At 34.6% G+C, this 16,874-nt stretch overlaps 1 protein-coding gene across 5 annotated transcripts in view; it reads right to left on the bottom strand.

Annotated features, from left to right (window-relative positions):
* The window catches only part of CEP350 (centrosomal protein 350), a 161,656-nt gene that overhangs the window by 105,420 nt on the left and 39,362 nt on the right, over positions 1–16,874 (bottom strand). For all 5 annotated transcript variants that reach the window (XM_087438615.1, XM_087438610.1, XM_087438599.1 and 2 more), the window contains 6 exons: positions 14,432–14,578; positions 12,504–13,162; positions 11,586–11,707; positions 7,165–8,225; positions 5,612–5,762; positions 4,045–4,217 (listed from right to left, as the gene is read on the bottom strand). In XM_087438615.1, the coding sequence (XP_087294741.1) occupies positions 4,045–4,217; positions 5,612–5,762; positions 7,165–8,225; positions 11,586–11,707; positions 12,504–13,162; positions 14,432–14,578 (2,313 nt within the window). The remainder of the gene's footprint in view (positions 1–4,044; positions 4,218–5,611; positions 5,763–7,164; positions 8,226–11,585; positions 11,708–12,503; positions 13,163–14,431; positions 14,579–16,874) is intronic.

Below are 16,874 nucleotides of genomic sequence, written 5' to 3'. Positions count from 1 at the left end.
AAAGTATTCTTTTTTTTTTTTTTTTTGGTGAGGAAGATTGTCCCTGAGCTAACATCTGTTGCCAACCTTCCTCTTTTTGCTTGAGGAAGACTGTCCGAGCTAACATCTGTGCCAATCTCCCTCCATTTTTTGTATGTGGGATGCCACCACAGCATGGCTTGATGAGCAGTGTGTAGGTCTGCATCCGGGATCCGAACCCGCAAACCCTGGGCCACCAAAGCAGAGCATGCGAACTTAACCACTCTGCCACCGGGCCAGCCCCCAGGTAGAGTATTCTTGGTTCTAAGATTTTCCTTTCAGCAGTTTAAATATATCATGCCACTCCCTTCTGGCCTGCAAAGTTTCTGCTGAAAATTCAGCTGACGGTCTTATGAGAGTTCCTTGTACAGTCACGCATCACCTAACGACAGGGATATGTTCTGAGAAATGTGTCGTTAGGCAATTTGGTTGTGCAAACATCATAGAGCATACTCACAAAAACCTAGATGGTATAGGCTATGACTATATGGTACTAATCTTATGGGACCACCATTGTACATGCAGTCTGTCACTGACCAAAACATTGTTATGTGGCACATGATTCTATGTGACTTGTCTACCAACTACTTTCAACTACTTTGGGAAGGAATTTTTATACAGAGCATGCAGACACTCTTTCACCACCAGATGGAGTATACACAAGAAAAATTACACTGCTTTTAGAACTTGAGGATGAAGGAGAAACTAAGTTTAAGATGATGCTGTGGAAAGTAAAATATATAGGTTTTTTTTAAGGCATTGTGACAGGGGATCAGGGAAACTGAAAGCCACAAAACAGTATCTATACTTCACCTAATTACATTTTAGATTATAATTTTTAAAACCTATACTGAATCATATTGCTTATACTCATATTCAATATATCATGATATTTTAAGTTGTACAGTATATTGTAGCAGAAAGTAAACTAGATTTGGGAGTCAGAGGTAAGAATCCAGGCTTTGCCAAGTTAGTGACCTTAAGTGATACATTAACATAACAAAGCATCACAGTTGCAAAATAAAAGAATTGAGCGAGATCGGCATTTCCCTAAATGTATTCAGCTGAATTTTAATGTCATAACGTGCTGTGTGAAGAAATGATTCTGTGGTCAAATAAATTTGGTAAATACTTCATACTACAGCCTCATCATCATCCTACAATAAATAATGTATATTAGCATATTAAAAGTGTTGATGAATCCTGGAGGAAAGAAGTCTGTTTCACTCTAAAAGCATTTCCCAAATTTATGCAACCATGAAGCTCTTTTATCCTCAGAACACCTACAAAACAGCCTATCCAAATGAATCAGTATTTCACAAGAAAAGACAGACTTTGAGAAGTGCTGGTAAAATGATGTCTAATGTTCCTACCGAAGACTTTCAGAACACTTCTAACCTGTAAGAGAGTTATACTGGGTTAATGATTAAAAAATAATGTCTCTTGGCACTCTCATACTGGAAGTATAAAGTGGCACTAGCTTTCTGAAGGGCTATTTGGTAAAATGTACCCTAATTTTAAACACGGCATATTCTTTGCCCCATTATCTCATTTCTAAGATTTTCCTTTAAAGGAAAGAACCATGCATTTATAAGAATATTCAATGCAGTAGTATTTTTTTTTTTTTTTTTGAGGAAGATCAGCCCTGAGCTAACATCCATGCTAATCCTCCTCTTTTTGCTGAGGAAGACCGGCTCTGAGCTAACATCTATTGCCAATCCTCCTCCTTTTTTTCTCTCCCCAAAGCCCCAGTAGATAGTTGTATGTCATAGCTGCACATCCTTCTAGTTGCTGTATGTGGGACACAGCCTCAGCATGGCCGGAGAAGCAGTGTGTTGGTGCGTGCCCAGGATCCGAACCCGGGCCGCCAGTAGTGGAGTGCGTGCACTTAACCCCTAAGCCACGGGGCCGGCCCCAATGCAGTAGTATTTATAATGGAAGAAAAATAACCTAAACGTCCACCAATGGGGAATTAGCTAAATAAATTACAACATATTCAAATAATAGAATCCTAGGTAGTCATCACAAAGAGTAATCCATAATTACTGAAAGAGAAAGATATCTGTAACCACTGACAGAATAAAACAGCATCTATAAAACGTGATCCCTGTACACATAACAGTTTCTTATTTACATATGCCTACAAATTGTCTAGAAGGATTCTTACTAAAAATGTCAACATTTCACACCCATTAGGATTTCTTTTACTAAAAAAAAACAGAAAACAAGTGTTGGTGTGGATGTGGAGAAACTGGAACCCTTGTGCATTACTGGTGGGAATGTACAATGTCACAGCTGCTATGTAAAACAATATGGCAGTTCCTCAAAAAATTAAACATAGAAATACAATTTGATCCAGCAAGTCCACATCAGGGTGTATACACAAAAGAACTGAAAGCAGAGACTCAAACAGATACTTGTACACCAACGTTCATGTCAACATTATTCGTAATAGCCAAAAGGTGGAAACAACCAAAATGTCCATCAACTGTTTAACGGATAAACAAAATGTGGTATATACATACAATAGAATATTATTCAATCTTAAAAAGGAAGGACAGACATTCTGACACATACTACAACACGGATGAAACTAGAAGACACTACACTAAATGAAATAAGCCAGAAACAAAAAAAAAAATATTGTATGATGTTGCTTATAAGAAGTACCTAGACTAGTGAAATTCATAGAGATAGAAAGTAGAACAGTGGTTAGCAGGGGCTGGGGGAAAGGAGAAATGGAGAAGTATTGTTTAATGGATACAGAGTTTCAGTATGAGATCATGAAAAAGTTCAGGAGATAGATAGTGGTGATGGTTGCACAACAATGTGAATGTGCTTAATGGCACTGAACTGTACACTTGAAAATGGCTAAAATGATAAAATTTACGTTATGTATATTTTACCACAATCAATAAAATAAAATTTAAAAATGTTAACATTGGTTACCTCTAGGTAGAGGGATTATAGGTGATAATTTTTAAATAGCTTTCTATATTTACTGATTTCTCCTCCTCTACTTTTTTTTTTTAATTCACTGAGCAATTTTTTACAATTAGAAAAAACAATTTTGGAAGCAAAATCATTCCCTAGAAGCCATCTGTGAGTTTAAGAGGTCTTTGCCTAATTACTATATCTTCTCATCTCTAGGCCTACAGAGCAAATTACAGTCAAGAGTAGAAGGAGACTGCAGGGTATTCTCAATCACTCAAAAATAGTTAGAGGGCCCAACAGCTACTGTGCTAAGTACTGGGACGTATACATTATATTTGTTAATTTCATGTAAGCTTCAAAATTACCATATGAAGCATCTATTATGATCTTTATTTTATAGATAAGGAAATTTGAATATTATATTTAATGATGTTCAGAGATGTACATGATATACTATAAAGTTTTTTAAAAAGCAGTTACAAAACAATGATTTCAATTCGGTTTTTTAAATCAAGATATGTGTCTGCAAGCATGGTTTTATGTTTTATTGGAAAAATAGGCACCAAAAATGTTAACAGTAGTTATCTCTGAGCAGAAAGATCAATGGGGATTTATATTTCTCATACGACTGTTTACCTACAATCCTTATTTTTTTATCATTGCAAACGTATTCCTTTTGTTTTTTTTTTTTTAATTTAGTTTATTTATTTAATTTCCCCCAAAAGCCCCAGTAGATAGTTGTATGTCATAGCCGCACATCCTTCTAGTTGCTGTATATGGGACTCGGCCCCAGCATGGCTGGAGCAGCGGTGCGTAGGTGCGCGCCCAGGATCCGAACCCGGGCCGCCAGCAGCAGAGTGCGCGCACTTAACCGCTAAGCCAAAGGGCCGGCCCTAAACGTATTCCTTTTGTATTAAGCAAAAGATTTATAATGTTATCTATCAAAAGGTATTGTAATGATAAATATGAAAGCTAATTACATATTATCATAAAGAAATTAATCTAACTTCTTATGAAATCAAATCATAACTTTAGATCACTACCACAAAATCAATAGTAAGAGAAAAAGTCACCATGTAGAATTCCACTTACATTCTATCTTTTCCTTTTTTCTTTTCTTTCCTTTAGAAGAAGTAGATGAACGAGAAGATGTAGCAGACTGGACCCCTGATGAATGCTGGGAGGTAACATCCACAGAGGAAAGATCATAGGCAGACTTCCTGCTAGAATGGTCCTCTTGAATGCCTAAATTGCTACCACCAATACTGTCAAAGAGTAAGTAGCAGTGATTAAAGAAATAAATAAAAAGTCCTAAAAAAGAAGCTAAAACTATAGATATTTTAAAATCTATTTAACCACGAGAATATAACTATAATCAAAGATGCCTTCCACTTTTCGTTTTTGTTTTCTTACTACTATAAGCCTGGACTGTTCCCTATGGCTCAATTTATTACTGAGAAAAATCTCAGGGAGTTGTTTATTGAAGTGAAACCAATAAAAATGGATAATTCAGACCCATAAAAGAAAAAATAAAATGTTGGATACTGGAAAATGGGGCCTCAATTTCTATTCAAATTTATAACTTAATATGTTCTACTTCAACCCAGAAATAAAATGCAATAGGTCATATTGATTGGTGATATTAAATGTCACCACAATTAAATCCTTCAAGTTTTTATTTAAAAGTTTAATCTTCTCTTTAGAGCTCAGAATTTAAAACAGCTATAATTTTAATAACTTATTTTCATTAGTCAACTAGATACAACTAATTCTTAAAAGATCATCCAATAATTTTATGTGGATCATAATTTGTAATTTGTGAAGAGAGTTATACTGAACGTGAGTAAATTACAGATTGTTTTACACTGTAACAAAATTCAGGGGAGAAATTCTTTCTAGCCAAGTTTGATCTGCTTACTAAATGACTTTGTGCAAATAATTTAACCTCGGTGCTTCAGTTTCTTCTCTAAAGTAGAAATAGCAACAATAATACTTACCATATCAGGCTATTAAAAGAATGAGTTCATACAGGTAAAACTCCCTCAGTCATCTCAGTGCCTTGCACATTAAGTGCTCAGTGAATATTAATATTATAATATTTTTATTTTTCAAACTTTGCAAAATTTTAGATGTTATCCCAACTATAAAAAAAATTTACTGATTACTTGGGATCACAGAGTCAAGAATCTATCTGGTCACCCTCAATTCTATCACAGAAAACGATTTCTTAATCTTCTTACATTAGTATACCATGGATAGTTTTCCAATACTATTCTCTACTAGGGATTCACACATTGATTTAACAACTTATATTCTGTTTACTATGTGCCAGGTCCTGTTCAAAGTACTCTGTATTTCACTGAATATTCATAACACTCTATGAAGCAGGTACTATTATTTTCCCCATTTTATAGAGAAAGAAACTGAGGCACTGGGATGTTCAGTAATATGCCCAAAGACAAACAACTAATAATAAGAGACAGGATTTAAATGCAGGCAGTCTGGATCCAGAGCCCAGGCTCTTAACAACCACTATGCTATGCAGCCTCTACATGTATATTTAAACAAGCAAAATTGAACTGATATTCAGACCACAGTTCTCATTTGTACATTTTTCTCACTCCTCAGATTTTATTCCATATTGTCAACATATTCTTACTTAAGTTCAAGAGAGGATTTTTTTTCTGTCAAAGTCCCACTCCCTGGAGAGGAGACAAAATCATCTTCATATGAAACACTACTTAGAGGGGTTGTAATGGCATTCAAAGACCGCAAAGCTGATGTTCCTCTTTCCAACCTGTCTTCAAACCCTGTCAAAAGTAATAATTGAAATGCGTTTTAAAACTAAAATTAAAAAACTACAAAGTATTCTACAACATGAGGATTAACAACATGGATTTGGGGACATTTTAGTTTGCTTTTATTAGTGCTTCTTTTCAATTTACCTTTATATCTAACAATACATTTTTAACTTTCTATTAGGAAAATTCTCAAACATACATGAAAGCAGAGAGAATAGCATAATGAAACCAATGTATCCATCACACAGCTTCAATAATTATCAATACATGACCAACATAGTTTTAATTAAACTTCCTATTCCCCTCATCTCTCACTCCCCCTACAGATTATTTTGAAGCAAATCCCAGACAACATATCAACTCTGAATATTTCAGTATAACTATAAAATCTTGATGAAAACCTAATAGAAAAATTTAAGAACTCAATTTTCTTAAGAAAAAATGAAGGTGTTGATTTAAAAGCACTTTGCTGTCATCAAAAGAACTTTAAAATCCAAAGAGCTTGAAAATTACCACCTATAGAAATAAATGTTAAACAAAAGAGATCAATAGCACATATAGGTCTGCAGAAGATCATAATGAAGGGGCTAAATAAGAATTCTAGGAAAATGCAGTGTGATACCCAATTAAGCATAAGATGAACAGATGAAATCAATTCATTTGTCAAATAAGTTGTTCACTACATAGAATGGAAATTAAAAAACCACAACATCAATAGCTGACTTAAGGCTCAGCCTCACTCTCCAACCTGGAAATTCTAAGGTTCTGTTAGCATAAGATGGGTAGAATCCACCTATGGCAGGAAGAACAGAGAAAGGGACTTGAAGGAATTGAGCCCATCATAGAAAAGGAAAGTTGTGTTGCAGGATTTCAGGGATAAGAAGGGAACTTCAGAAGTTATTGTTTCAGGATCCAAACATATAGCTACATTACTGTCCAAAGTCTGATTTTTTCAAATTAGTTTGACAAACAATAATAGAAATGTTATTACAGTTGCCCCTCTCAATTCTTGACCACTATATTCCCAATGATTCACAAATCACTGTATTAAGAAATATACTTATTTTCTATCTAAACATATAACTATGGTCACAGAAAACCTAGTATACGCTTGATACACACCAATCCTGAACATCACCTATGAATTTCTCTAAATTAGACCAAAATCTATACAACTACCAACCAACTATTCTTTTACAACAATAACTAAAAAATGAAATTAGTGTTTAAGACTAAATTACAATACTCTCCAGTTGAAGCTTGCAGATAATTTTAGATTAATTTGGACAATGTCTCCATTATCTTCATAATGAATAATGAAAATTTGTACTTAAGTATTATCTTGTACAGAATTATGAAATAATTTATCTTAAGATAACATACAAATATTAACAAGGCTTATTTTTCTCACCTTTTCCATATAACTGATATGATTTCGTAAAAATATTAATGACACTATGTGGACTTCCCTTTGCCAATTCTTCCCATGGTCCTTTGCTTTGTGTACCACCTATGTGCCCAAAAAGTGGCAAGAATTTTTCAGCTTCCTTCTGAAATTCTTTGATGGGTTCATAAGTATTTCTTTCTCCAGCACAAAATTCCTTTTCTTTTAAGATTTCTGCTACTTTCAAAGAGGGCCGTCCATCTTGGCCTCCCTCTTCTTCAGACAGACTCCCTTCACTAAGAAGAGGCCCCTCACTCACTGAATCTGTGCTAGAACCAAGAGACAGTTTGGCTTTGTCTTGAGAACAAGCTTGCATATCAGAGCTAGAAGAGTCGGTCTGCCTCTGACACAACTGTGCCAGCAGCCCTTCTGGTTTGGGACCAGGGGATCTCCTTCTGAAGCTTGATATGGCACTATGGGGTCTTATCATCTCAGGAAGCTTTTTAAATTCACTAAGGTTACCTACACCAGGAAGATCATCATCAAAAGTTGCATTAGATACACAGGTTCCCAGCATCTTTTGAATTCGGGCAGAGAAAACATCTTCAGTATCCTCTTTCACAGGTGGACTTATAGCCTTGGTCCAAGGTCCATCTTCTTGTGGTGTTTGCTGCACATCATACTCAGTGTTCCATACTGACCCATAATTAATGTTAGCCCCAGCTAATTTCTTCGCTTCACTTTCAATCCTGCTGGACAAAGAAGCAGCTGTTGCTTTCAAGGCTTCAATACGATCCAATTTACTCTTATATTGGCTGGCACTAGGTTTTAACAAGGCATCTGGATGAGCAGCTGGTGAGGTCAAATATGGTTGAGGTGTAAAAGTTAATGGCCCTGAAGCCATATTATGATTCTTCCTGGTTGGTAAAACAGATTCAAAATCTTTATCCAAAATTCCTACATGCTCTAGACTCAAGAGATGGGAGAGTAAATTTCCAGCTGTTCCAACAAGAGGCTGTGGCTGAGAATGGCGGACTCGTGGGCTCAATCTGTCAGGCTGCATCCATGTAGGTTCCATCAAGTCCCTTCTGGAAATAAAAGTCCCAATATGTTAGTTAACACAGCAACTCATAACTAAGCCACTATTTTTTTTTTAAGTTTTGTTTTTTTCCTGATTATAAGAGTAATGCATATTCATTGCAAAAAAAAAAAAAAAAAGGACAATGAGGGTAAAAAAGATAAAGATCACTCATAGCTAATCAATAAGAAAGAGGTACTATTAATATTTCATTTAGAATTATCTTTCCAAACATTTTTCTACACGTGTTGTGTGTTAGTGTTGTTATTTTCACAAAAATGAAATCTTATCACACATACTGTTTTGCAAACTGCTTTCTTCAACTAAGACATCATATTTTTTAAAGAGAAGGCATTATAACCTTTAAAAATCTATGGAAAAAATTCTTTACAACATTGGCTCTACCTTTCCCTTTAAAAATAATATTACATAAAAGAGAAATGTTTAAGATTATTAAATATTAACATAGGTATGATATATATTATTCTAATCAACAAATACTTAATAAATGTTGAACACGTTTAACATTGTACATACTAAAGAAATGAGATTATTACAATCTAGTTCCAAAAAAAATTAATGAACGTCAAACAATGACTACCAATGCAAAACTATGAGTACCAATTATAAATATACAATACAGGGTAGGTTGTCCATCAAGTCTAGACACAGAATAAAGATGTCCTAGATGACATTATATAATTCACCTATGTTTTCAGACTATGAACACCCTGTATATTAAGGGATACTACAGGAAGATTAAAGGCTGATGATAACTATTAAAAAGATCCTTAGAAAAAATAACATGAGGTTTTGGCCTTGGTCTTGTCCAAAACTTTTGGATGATGACATGAAAATATGCTTATCAAATTTGCAGACGAAAGAAAGTTGGGAGGCATTGGCTAACCCAACAAATTATCAAATTATGATTTAAGTTATCTGGACAGGCTGCAACCTTAGACCAAACTAGAATGGATAAATGTGAAGTCCTACCAATTAAGTTCAAAAAATCATCTGGAGGAGGGTAATCAGGGTGATAGGGAATTGAAAAGCATGTCATGCAAAGTTTGCTTGGTGGTTATGTTATAGCAGTCTTTTATACTAAACGGCCACTATGAAAACGGAATGAAGGAAGAAAAGACTAGTGCATAGATTCCATGCCACACAATATAGACTATTACAAATGCAATGCGTGAGGTTATTAGGAGCCAAACTAAGCTGGTAGTAATGGGAATACAAAGGAAGTTATCGAAATAAAAGATATTGCTGAGTTTTCTCATTAAACTCATTGCTGAGTTCAAATTTTTTATCCAAGATCTCTAAATTCAAATATCAGAATGCCAGTTTTGTGGCAGGCACTATGTTGATGGTAGAGGAAGAGAGGGAGACAAAAATGGAAAGACTTAATCCTTACTTGTTAGTTTCTCAAGATCTAGCAAGGATGAGAGACTAATAAATAGCTAAAGTTGTAAGTACTAACACAAAGATATATAAAGTTCAACAGGGTATAGATAGGTAACAATGAACTCTGCTAGCCAAGGAAAGTGACTTTTGAGCTGGATCTTCAAGGTCTTCAAGGTCAGATATGTAATTTGGAGTTTTCCAGGTAACTAACACAGAATGATGGGAAATGAAGGGCAAGGAAAAATAATCCCGTGCTTTTATGCATAAAGTACCTGAGATATGTTAAAACAATTAACAGCAACGGGGAAGCTAAGGAATGGGTAGAGAGAAAGTGGAGGCAATAGGTTAGATAACACAAGTCAGAGAAGTCTGATATTAAAAGAAAGGAGAGGAACATGTGCAAGGTAATAAGGTCCAGGAATGGATTTGTTTTATGTTTGGTTTGTTTTTAACATTGGGTAACTTGTTTAAAGTTAGAAGGAAATTCAAGGAAAGGTAATTGAAGACATGAAGCCAGCAGGATATGTCTGACAACAATAATGGGAGTGAGGTGAACTGGAGAGTACCCCTACCTAAAGGTATTCAAATGCAAAAAAATTTTTAAGCTTATTTATGCTTAAAATTTGAAATCTATTTACAACCTTAAATCATACGAAACATTTCACTTATTGGGAGGCAGTGTGCAGAGTGTTAAAAGTGCAGGCTTCTGGAATCAAGACTGCTTAAGTTCAAACCCATATCCACCACTAACGTTTTGAAAAAGTTAATTAAATTCTAGGCCTCCATTATCTCTTCTGTAAAATAGGAATAACAACAGTGCCTAACTTAAGGAATTACAAGGATTACGTAGGATAATACCTGAAAAATACTTAGATCAGTGCCTGGAACCTAACAAGTACTCAATAAATGTTAGCTATTTTTATTAATATTATTATTCTCTCTTGAGGTGGGGGGCACGAAGGGGTGAGAGTACCACATGTATTAACCCAAAATTGGAAAGTGATTTGATTTTTATTTGTGCATCCTCAAAGAAGAGTTTGAAAATCTTTCTCTTCCCAAAATGGCTATTTTGCAGTATAATTTATAACCATGTAATCTCAAAATCACCTTACCTTACATGCACAGTTTTTTTTACTTTATTGCAAATAATATATTACAGCAAAAACAAATATTTTTTAAAGAAAATATAAGGTAAAATAGCCCTCGATCACCAATTTGAAATCAAACCAAATCCCTCCTTAGTCCTTGTTCATGTGTTCACATACATATCTAAATACAGCTTTTGAGAGGTTAAGATGGATAAATTGGTATGAGTCATATGAAGAAATTTTGAATAGTAATGGATACAGAAATGCCTTTTGAAAATTATTCGCTACAAATAATTTATTATTATTATTTTTTAATAATTTTATTTATTTATTTATTTTTCCCCCAAAGCCCCAGTAGGTAGTTGTATGTCACAGCTGCACATCCTTCTAGTTGCCGTATGTGGGACGCGGCCTCAGTGTGGCCGCAGAAGGGGTGTGTCGGTGCGCGCCCAGGATCCGAACCCAGGCCGCCAGCAGCAGAGCGCACGCACTTAACCGCTAAGCTACGAGGCCGGCCCAACTACAAATACTTTAAAATATTAATTTCACTGTGATTCATTCATCCAACAAACTTTTACTGTGGGTTTACCTTAGAGAAGGCAAGAGTGCTTCCGATCGCAGGTGATCCCAGGGGCAACTGACATTTACATTGGATATTAAAGGGTAGGTAAAAGTTGAATGATAGAATAGGGCACACAGTAAGTATAGATTTACACCATGCTTAAGTATCCATCAGAAGATATTAATGAATTTCTAAATAAACCTCTTGTTCACACAGGTCAGTCAACAAAATTCACTTGAGCATAAACCACTATACTAAATTTCATGAAGTTCTTTCAAGAAAGAACCTTAAGCATCTTTCATTCTCCCCTTTTTACCTTGCAAGAGGCTGTGGAGGTTCTGACAGAGACATGTCGCTACTGGAAGATGCACTTGGGGGACGCTCCTGCACTTTGTTTTCTTTGTCAGATTCTCCAGATGGCTGATACCCTGGTCTGGTCTAGGAGGAAAGGACATCAAATTTATCTGACTCCCATCACAAAGATATATTCAGGAAGTACATAAGATAAATATTAAGTCACTTCAACTTTACAAAGATCATGAAATGTAGGGCCTTTTCTCTCTCAAATAAAACCAATTCAAATTTAGTTTGTCTTAAAAACAGCCATTACGATTAACAGCAAAATTACATCTGAAATCCAACAAGAAGACCTAATACTAACTGTATAATTTGGAGGAAGTAATACTCTTTCTAAATCTCAGTTTTTTCACCTAATAAGTAGAAATACTAATAGTACCTATCCTTCTCAGGGTTATGAGGTTTTACTGAAGCTTAAGCCTGTAAAGCCTTTAAAACAGTATGCAGCACATGGCACGTACTCAATGTTATTCTTATTATTCTTAAAAACAATAGCAGTACTCATAAAATTATCACACTAAAGTAGGATATTCTCTAATTTCAGCATATATCACAAAACTAGGCTTTTTATTAACATAATCTAATTTTATTTGCTCAATAATAAAATGAAAACTAGGCAAGGATATAACTAATAGCAATGATGAGACAAAAAGAGATCACTAAATCATTTAGGAAACCCTCATTGAGCACTTACTTTCAATCATGTTTATCAGTTACTCTTCATATAAAATAAATTTCATGAAAGGCCATCATTATTATAAATATTGTTTGAGCATGTCTGAATATTAGGAATAGTAGGTAATTTTTAAATAGTATAGCAAATAAGTTTTTCCTAACAATGATTTACTTCCCTTTCTATTTCTGTCACTACTACTACCTGTGTTTCCTGCGTAACATGCTGATAAGTTGGCTCTTCAAGCAAAGTCTTTTCTAGTAGCAATTTGGAGTAAGTTTCCTGCAGTCGCTTAGCTGCTGATGGCTCAGAAGGAGGCACATTTTTTACTTTAGTAAAGGCTTCTTTCTGTTTCCGGTAGAGCTCCTGTAATCGTTTGTTCTTCTGCTCAGTGGCCTCCTTCTGAGCCTTCTTCTCTTCATTTTGCTTCCTTTTCCTTTCCTCCTGCTGTCTAACAATGTACTGTCGCACCTCATCTGTGTCATAGTGGCGCTTTTTGGAAATAATAGGGGGATCTTCATTGGCTGTTATTTTATCAGGTTTTCTTTTTATTGGGCTATGACTCCTAGGAGCTTGTACTGGTGCTGATGACTTCTGATTCTGTATCTCTCCTGTCTCTTGCCTTGTAGACCGAGCTGCAGAATCCAACTGTAGGTCATCCAGAATTCCACGAATTTCAACAGGTAAAAAGTCCTTATTTAAGGCAGGATTTTCCTCCTGTTTATTGTCTGGAAGAGATGGAGCTAATTTCTTTATATTATTTTCACACCGAGCTCTACTTCTCGAACGTTCTGAGTTTCGTGGAAGATGTCTGTGCGAAACATCCAACCTGGGATCAGATTCTGCTCTTCCAATATGACCTCCTGCAAAGTATAAACTGTTAGTGATGTATTAAAATTCTATACTCATTCCTAAGATTTATTGCACTAAGGAGAAAATTATGGAATTTCGCTTTACCTTAAAATCAAATTCAAACATTCTATAAAGTCTTCTAAAGAATATTATAGAAGAAAAGAAAAACATCTTTTTTTAGCAGTGAGAGAATTTCAATCTTCTGAAAAACTATACTTCCTTGGCATTTTTTAAAAATGCATTTTTTAATATATCTGAAATAAGGACAGATCTTGTTGATGTGAATACTTAACTATTAATATTAATAGAGAATTACTATATCTCTCCCACGTGCATATTTAATGTTACTATTTCTCTCCCTCCCCAGACTCCTAAAACAGTTGTTAAAAAATCAACAATGTTAAGCTGCCACAACTTTCCAATGAATAACAGAAAAAAATAAATATATAGAAAAACAATCATTTTACCATCTGAATGTTTGTTGATGTGGCTTAATTTTAGACTGAGAATGCACATGAGTTTTTTTAGAAGCTAGATGAAAGTGAAGAGGAGCAAATACAAAGTATATATTGACTTCTACATACCAAATTATAGTTACAATTGTATTTCTTACTGAATCCATCCCAGAAGCACAAATTAATTGAGGAAAATTTTGCTACTGAAAAGGAAAGCTAGCCTGTAAGTATTTATATTTCATTTCCCAAAATCAGTGTTCATGAAAAAGTTACTAGTTATTTCAAATAGCATTCAAAATATTTCGAAAAGAGAAAAGCAATGGACTTCAGGGTCAAACTAAAGAGTTGTGGATCCTAGATCAAATTTTGCCACTCACTGACTGTATACCCTTGAGAAAAATCACTTCTCTCTCAGGGCCTGTTTCCTAATCTGTCAAATAAAATAACGCAACCTGTGACTGTCTACCTGTGTTTGCGTATGTAGGGATAAGACGTTGGACTTGATTCTCTTAAGGTCCCTAAAGGTCTAACAGGATTTGATTAAATGATGCTTTGATATTCATAATGACAGCTAAATGTAATTAATATAACACAAACAGAATTCTTAATAAAGATCACCATAATATCTATATGTGGAAATTATCCACAGACAAGCCCAAGAGAACATTTCTTTTTTGAGCTACATTCACAATTATAAAGCAAAGTCTTAAAGCATTCTCAAAAGAGTATTTTCACCTTTCCTAACTACTTACACAAACAACTTTATTGCTTGTCTCAACAATTTTAATTATCGAGATAACTTAACTTAATAATTTAATTACTCACCAGATTTGGTAGTTCTTTCTCTTCCACTTCTGTCACTTGATGCTGTTCTTCGCTCTTTTTGCTCCATTCTGGGTGCAGGTCCCAGAATCTTCTTTACTAACTTTTGTCCATCTCGCCAAGAAGACGTACTTATCAGACGACTGCTACCTAAAATATATATATAGGGTTGAATTTAAAACTTAAATTTTATCTCTAAGAAGTATATCTACTCAACCACACAGATTTTGTAATTAATCTTATGCTTACCTTATGCCAAAGTCAAATAGTTTACAATCTAACTTTATTTTTAACCCTAAGTTCCCAAAATCAATTAACAGTTTGTTTAAATCTTGATTTAGTCACACATCTCAAATAAGTGTAAAATGTTTTGAAAGTTAAGTACAAAGAATTAATGATTTCTGAAACCTCAAGAACTAGGGAAATGATTCCATCAATTTTGGCACAGAACAAAAATATGTCTTACTATAATAAGTGTTTAGTTTACCGATACTAGCACAGTACCTGGCACAGAGTAAAGTGTATGTTTGCTGAATGAACAAATGACTTAATCTAAGTATAAGAAAAAAGTTTGAAGAAACATATAACAAACAGTTAACAGCGATTACCTTAGAAGGGGATGATATTACAGGGAATTTCACATTTTACAGATATATGCCAAAACTACAAACTACTTTTTTATACATAAAACAAGGACATTCAAGAAGCAAAAATCAACAACATTTTAAATTGCTCTCATTTTAAAACCTCATAAAAATAAAAGTATGTTCCAATAAATACAGCTGTTTACCAAGAGAAAAACTTTTCATTTACTAGTTTCAGATTGTAAAAAAATTAAAATCAGACCATCACCTAAAAACAGACTAACTTAAAAAACAAGAAATGACCTGAAAGACTATTGACAAAATAGAAACCATAAAAAATAAACAGAAATATATAAAAGTATTTAAATGCAAAGTAATATAAGAAATGGAATGAAAATAAAAATAATGAAGGAGCATTTTAAACCTAATTAAATTAGAAAAACATACTTTTACATTCATAGTGAAAGCTGATAAAATTACAATAAAATCATTCTACTTATACATTGCTTATAGAAATATAAGTGGCGGGGCCGGCCCCATGGCATAGTGGTTAAGTGCGCACGCTCCTCTGCTGGTGGCCCAGGTTTGGATCCCAGGCGCGCGCATCAATGCACCGCATGTCAGGCCATGCTGTGGCAGAGTCCCACATAAAGTGGAGGAAGATGGGCGGGATGTTAGCCCAGGGCCAGTCTTGCTCAGCAAAAGAGCAGGACTGGCAGATGTTAGCTCAGGGCTGATCTTCCTCACACACACAAAAAAAGAAATATAAGTGGATATAGTTTCTTTTAAAAAAAAACACAGTATTACGTGTTAGGGACCCGTCAAGTGCTCATTCCTCTTGATCAAATACTCCAAGTAAGAGAAATATATCCAATAGAAAGAAACAAAAATGTACACTGTATAATTTTTCATAATATCAGAAGTAGCCTAAATATTAAAGAATGGTAAATAATTAAACTATGTTTCTACTAGGTTGAGTACTATGTGACCATTTCAAATTATAATTTCCATAAGAAATAACAGAAATGGTCTCGTGGTAAGATGCTAAGAGAAAAAGATTAAATTTTATGTATACAATGATTACAATCACCCACAATTATGATTTTAAAATTACCATAAAGAAATACACAAAATAATGTTAGTACTTTATTTAAGAAGGGCAGTGGTTTTATCTGTTTTCTTCTATTTTTCAAGCTTTCTGTGATGCTATTTCATTGTATTTACAATAACAGACATTCCATTTAGAGTTTCTTTTAAAAGGGCTTTAGTTTAAAAGTTTAAATGGAAGCATAATTTTAATGAAATTATAAAGAATCATGAATTATAAATGTGTGCTGTTTACTTTAGAAATGTTTTTGCATCTTCTTATTAACCTTAAACAGTCTAAAATATTTAAAAGGTTTTAAGTCTATTTCTCAATCTATGTATAAGCAACTTTATGTTCTTAAGCAAATGAGAGAACAGGATTCTCTTCAACTGCAGCTTAATTTTCTGAATCAAAAGCAAGTAACCACAGGGCTGGCCCCATGGCATCGCGGTAAAGTCCGGCATGCTCTACTTTGGCAGCCTGGGTTCGCAGGTTCGGATCCCAGGCGCAGACCTACACCACTCGTCGGCGACGCTGTGGCAGCAACCCACATACAAAATAAGGAAGATTGGCACAGATGTTAGCTCGGGGCTAATCTTCCTCAAGCAAAAACAAAAAAACAAAGAGGAAGACTGGCAACAGATGTCAGCTCAGGGTTAATCTTCCTCAGCAAAAAAAAAAAAAAAAGAGAGAAAAAAGCAAGCAACCATGAATATACTGGGTAGTTATTTATAAATGTTGGCTTCTGAATATGCTGGGTGATTATTTCTAAATT

This window comes from Ceratotherium simum, chromosome 2 (assembly GCF_057802395.1).
Source record: "Ceratotherium simum simum isolate JZ-2026a chromosome 2, ASM5780239v1, whole genome shotgun sequence".
Lineage (NCBI taxonomy): Eukaryota > Metazoa > Chordata > Mammalia > Perissodactyla > Rhinocerotidae > Ceratotherium > Ceratotherium simum.
This window is presented reverse-complemented; position numbering and strand designations above follow the sequence as displayed.